General features: G+C 41.7%; 1 protein-coding gene across 1 annotated transcript in view; it reads right to left on the bottom strand.

The window, feature by feature from the left end:
• Positions 1–581, bottom strand: part of LOC107288569 (myeloperoxidase) — a 39271-nt gene extending 38690 nt beyond the window's left edge. The window contains 1 exon segment of the mRNA XM_029284390.1: positions 473–581. Coding sequence (XP_029140223.1) covers positions 473–581 — 109 coding nt within the window.
• Between the last annotated feature and the right edge of the window lie 5136 nt (positions 582–5717).

Here is a 5717-nt window from a genome sequence, read left to right as displayed (position 1 = left end):
TGAGCTCCATGGCCCAGATTATATATTTCCTCACCCTTTTTACTGTTTCTCATCATTCTGCCCTTAACCTTTCCTTGTGTTGCACATTGGTTTGGGGATATCTAGTTTTAAATTATTAGAATTTTTATTAAGCTCAACTGCCACCTCTAATGTTCAGGAAATCTATGTGAGCAATACATACGTGGCTCTTTATACACAGAAAACAGGTCATGTTTCTCAGAAAGAATTTAATTTGCTCCCATTTTCTAGTCTGCTCTATATCAGTGTTTCTCGACCTTAGCAACTTTAAGATAGTGGACTTCAATTCCCAGAATTCCCCATTTCCAAGTTTAGAACTATGGCTTTTCTTTTCCACAGTCTAAGTCAGTGGTGGCGAACCTATGGCATGCGCGCCAGTGGCGGCACTCAGAGCCCTCTCTGTGGGCATGCGCACCATTGCCCCAGCCCCGCTTTCCCCCCATGGCCCCCTCACCAGCAGCCCTCCTTGAGAAGAGTCGCCCCCAAGAGTGGCCCCGTGAAGCAGCATAGCTAATGTCATGGCAGCCGGGCAGCGGGGACAAGACTCCACCCTCACGGCCCATCATGCGTAATTGATGCTGCGGGGCGCGGGCAGAGGGCGTGGCCACCATGGTGCTCCTGGGCCACCTGGGCGATCTGTGGCGGGCTGTGGAGATGGTGAGTGGCCCTGTGGGTGGGCGGGGTAGGGACGGAGCGGGGGCGGGATGGAGGTGGGGTGGGGACGGAGCAGGGGCGGGATGGAGGTGGAGTGGAGACAGAGCAGGGGCTGGATGGGGGGCAGGGATGGTTTTTGGGCACTCGGTCTCTAAAAGGTTCGCCATCACTGGTCTAAGTCAATGAAAAGGTATTTGCAAATAGATTTAAATTAAGGAAACAAGTTTTTTTGAAATAGCAAAGTAGGACTTAATATTATTTCTGTGCTTTTACATTTGTATGGAGCAATGTTTCTTAATCTTAGCAATTTTAATATCAACTCCAAAATAATGACAATTCTTATGCAGTAGAATACTTTCTTTCAAAAAAAACTTCAGCATTTTTTTTAACAAACACATCATTACAACAGTTACTGGGAAAGTGTATGAATGGCTGGCTGGGGAATTTTGGGAGTTGAGATCCATTCATCTTAAAGTTAAGGTTGAGAAAAATAGCTGGCTGGGGAATTTTGGGAGCTGATGTCCACAAGTTTTAAAGTTGTCAAGGTTACAGACCCCTGACTTAGAGTCTTAGATCAAGTATGTCCAGAAGAAAACAAACATAACAGATAGCTTACAAGGACTTAGCATCCACTTTACTCCAAGTCCTGGGACAATTGCCAGCAATTGAATTTGTGAATCAGTTTCCAGAGAAAGGATTTTGAATGGAATCAATCTTAAAGAGCCAATCAAAGCAAATAACCCTGAACTGAAGGGATCAGTGCAGGCATCACCCAGAGTCCCAAGAAGGTGTTGATGAAATCATACAAGGCCTTGCAGCACGTGCTACTGTATTTCTATTGCATGAAAGTTCAAACTGTTGAATAGAGGAGCCATTTTTCTTTTTCTTATAACAAAAAATAAATAAAACAGGCAGTAATCTTAATGCATCTATTTTAATTAAAACAATGACAAAGTCAGTCCCCCAGAATGGGTCGCCCAATGGGTGGGTAAAAACCAAGTATTCTTCCCTGCCTCCTCTTCTGATGTTGTTGCCATAAAGGTATTGTCCATCCCTGGATTAATGATGTAGTAGGAAGTGGGTGCAAAGTTCACTATTCAGATGAGGGTCATATCTGGACTTAATTGAGATGCTAGTGGTCATAGAAAAGCTCTAGATGGCATAGGGCCAGATTATGGTGGACCACTGCTTAAATATGAACCAGGAGTGTGCTGTAGCTGCCAAAAAATCCAACGCAGTACTAAGCTACTGAACAGAGAGACGGCATCAGGAATAAGAGAAGTGATAGAACTGTTTTATACTGCATTAGCAAGGCCACACCTGGAATACTATGTCCATTTCTGGTCACCACGATACAAAAAAAGATGCTGAGGCCCTTGAAGGAGTGCAAAAAGCAAATAATAAAGAGTCTGGAGGCTAAACTGTATGACGAACAGCTAAGGGAACTAGGTGTGTTTAGCCTAATAAGGAGAAGGATTGGAGGTGATATGATAGCCATCTTCAAATACTTGAAGGGCTATCACAGAGAAGAGTGTCAATTTATTCTCCAGAGCACCTAAGGGCAGGACAAGAAGCAATGGGTGGAAGCTAGTCAGAGAGAAAGCCAACCTGGAACTTCCTGACAGTGAGAATAATTAGTCAATGGAATAGCCTGTGGAAGCTCTATCAAGTAAAGATTAGACAACCACTTGTCTGGGGTGGAATAGACTCCTGCCTTGGGCAGGGGGTTGGACTAGAAGACCCCCCAAGATCCCTTCCAACCCTATGATTCTATTTTCTGTGTGCAGGACTGCCTGTCCCCAGTTATTTATGTCCATGTCACAAGGTCTGAGTGGACATGCTCCAGGTCCCTTCTCTGGAAGAGTGCCATCTAATGGGACCCAATTATATGTGCTTTCTCAATCACAGCCTACCTTATGGAACAGTATCTCCCCTAAGATGCAGATGACCTTGTTAATTTTCTGGAAAGCCTTGGCTTTTTCCACAGGCCCAGCTTCACATGTATGGGTTTCATTAGTTTTTAGGATCCTCAGTTTTGTTGCAATGCTGGTTTTTTAAAATTTATTTCTTAAAATCAATTTTTATATTGTAAGCCACTCAGAATCACTACACTGAGATTGGTGGCTATATAAATTCTATAAACAAGCATTCTATTCACAGATCACTTGTTTGAGCACTAATGGTTCCAAATTCATTTTCGCGACATCTCAGATGCAATTGGGAAATAACCCTGCTTGAAATTCTGGAGTTCTGTGGTTGGGTTAGATGAACTTAAGACTCAATTTGGGGGTGATTAAAAAGATCAACATTCGATGTAATTACAACACATTTCCTTTGAAAGCAACGGTTAATATGGCCATGTAAGAAATTTCAGCTTCAGTTAAAAATACTGCAATGCAACTTCCCCCCTCTACACAAGAGGAGTTTTGACCACAATAAATGTGTCACAGAACCTTTGAGGCATTCATTCCCAACTCATCTCTGAGTTTGCACAATCCATTGAAATTGATTTAAAAATTATCTATTTTAGAGATTTGTAAAATACATTTGATACATTAACTAAATGGGCCAGGTTCATATAAAGTATTTAACTACACAAAAAAGTACACAATTGCCAACCATGACATGCTATATGAATGTAGCTATTGGACTCACAGTTGGCCTTCAGTGCGTGCATGTATTTCTGAGTTTAGTGAGATGCAGGCAATAGTTTTTAAATTAAAGATCCTTGTTTGCAAACCCAGAAAATTAGTAAATTCAGAATTAAGATTAATGTGTTACACAATACAACAGAAGGCATGGCGTAGAATAGAAGGCAATTATTGAATTTTGGACAATGTGCCCAAATTGATCAATATTATCATTACCATTAGCAAGGAAGGCTGCAAGGAACACAGGGACAACTAAGGTTGGTAACTAAGGGGTCATCTGTCATCACCCCACTATTAACATCACCCTCTGGATCACTACTCCAGACCTACTTTTTTTTTTCTAATTTCTAATTTCTATTCAACTGGTGTTTTCTGATTCCTGTTGTCATAAGCAGCCCTGTCTGGTCTGTCTGTAGTACTGTATTTCCTCGTAGGTACAGTCATGCCCCACTTCAGTTGGCTAGTGAAGGCCCCTCTCCCCCAGTCATTGCAGCTGTCTTCCCCAATGACTTCACCTTGGGCTGCTGGGCTGCCTACCACCCTTCAGAAGGAATTTTTTTCCACATAAAGCCTCTCTCCATTTTGCTCTGTGAAGCAAATATCAATTCTGAATTACCTGAAACACCAGGTAACAAAGGCACAGTGGGTTCTGTACAGGTAGTTCTTGATTTACAACCAAAATTGAGCCCATAATTACAGCCATAAGTTGTTGTGGTTGTAAGCTGAGGCATCACGTGACCAGATTCAAAGTTACAACCATTTTTACAATGTTCCTTAAGTGAACCCTGCAGTTGTTAAGCAAACTCTGCAGTTATTAAGAAATATGATACTTGTTTGGTGAATCCATTTTCTCCAATGAGCGTTTCTTTTTCTATACTGAAAATAGAATGCTTGCAGTAACTTAAAGGATAAGTCATGTGGGAGAACAAAGTATTAGAACAAAGGTCTTCAAACTTTGCAACTTTAAGACTTGTGGACTTCAACTCCCAAAATTCCTCAGCCAGCTTTGGTTGAGAACTTCATTTAACATAACATGGTCTTTCTCCCTAGGATGCAGAACATTATTTAACACACACACCCCATGCCCTGAAAAATGGCACTGTGCTATAATGATTGGGAAAGAACAGGAGTCCCTAGTTCAAATCTACCCTTAGCTATGGAAGCTCATTGGGATGACTTGAGCCTAATGTTTCCCTTCAGCACTACTGTGCACCGTGGTGATGATTATAGGAAACAGCTGGAGAAGGAAGTGCTACATAGACATCCTGATCTCCCAGAGCAGGTGTCTCCAGCCTTGGCAACTTTACGACTTGTGGACTTCAACTCTCAGAATTCCTCAGTTCTGGGAGTTGAAATCCACAGGTCATAAAGTTGCCAGGGTTAGAGATCCGTCCTACAGGAAAGGCAAAATGTAAATCTATCACCACCATCAGGGCAACTGATTTGTTGCATTCAGCCCCCATCAACCCCTTCAGAAAAGAAACAAAATTCCAAAAGGAACACTTGATATTTTTTTTTGTAAAAATAGACTTTAATATAATAAATTATGTTTTTAAAATAAAAACATAGCTCATCCAACGTCCCCACTCAATAACCCATACTGAACGAAAGGATTCCTTCTCCCAACAAACATGCAGAGGTACATCGGCTGCAAGAAAGGGGGACACATTTATTAAAACACACACACATAAATCTCTCAGTCATGAAATAGAGGTCACCTCTGAATAAGGGGTGCCCCTTCCCACAGGGTAGGCACATGGGCTGGCACGGTGCCCACTAATCCTCACCATTAGAACTGCTTAGTTCAGCAGCTGGAAATCTTACAAAAGGCAGACCACAGGAGAAGGACGCTGATTGCGTCTGGGCTGCCGTCTTAGTTTAGAATGCCAGTAACCAGGGACAAAGGATAAACTCTCATACTTATACATATCAACAACTTAATCCAACTTAGCCATTCTCTCTCTTCCCCCCCCCCTTCCTCTCTCTGTTTCTTCAGCAGTGGACATTTCCCACAGAATTTTACTTCACAAGAACATGGTACCAATTTTGGGCCCAACTTTGATCCAGGCAAATAAGTCTTCTACTAAGAAAAGAATCAGGATGTCATTCTGAGCTATTTTAAAGAAAATTTCCATAATACAGTACAATCTGCATTTTGATATATTCTTGGGCATAAGCTAAGGGTGAGTTGAACATCTCTTATGAAATGAAGTAAATGCTACCCAACTGATGATCTATTTAAGCTAAGTCAAGGTCAACTGGCAGTCTCAATGTCAATAATAGGCAGTGATAGAATTGTTCTAGGCAACTGTGAAGCAGAAACTCAAAGATTCTAAATTATACAGTGGGAATAGAAGAGAAAGGGCAGCTTTCCATAAAATAGATACTTTTCAG

The sequence above is a fragment of the Protobothrops mucrosquamatus genome, unplaced genomic scaffold (genome assembly GCF_001527695.2).
Source record: "Protobothrops mucrosquamatus isolate PMUCROS unplaced genomic scaffold, P.Mucros_1.0 scaffold562, whole genome shotgun sequence".
Taxonomy (NCBI): Eukaryota; Metazoa; Chordata; class Lepidosauria; order Squamata; family Viperidae; genus Protobothrops; species Protobothrops mucrosquamatus.
This window is presented reverse-complemented; position numbering and strand designations above follow the sequence as displayed.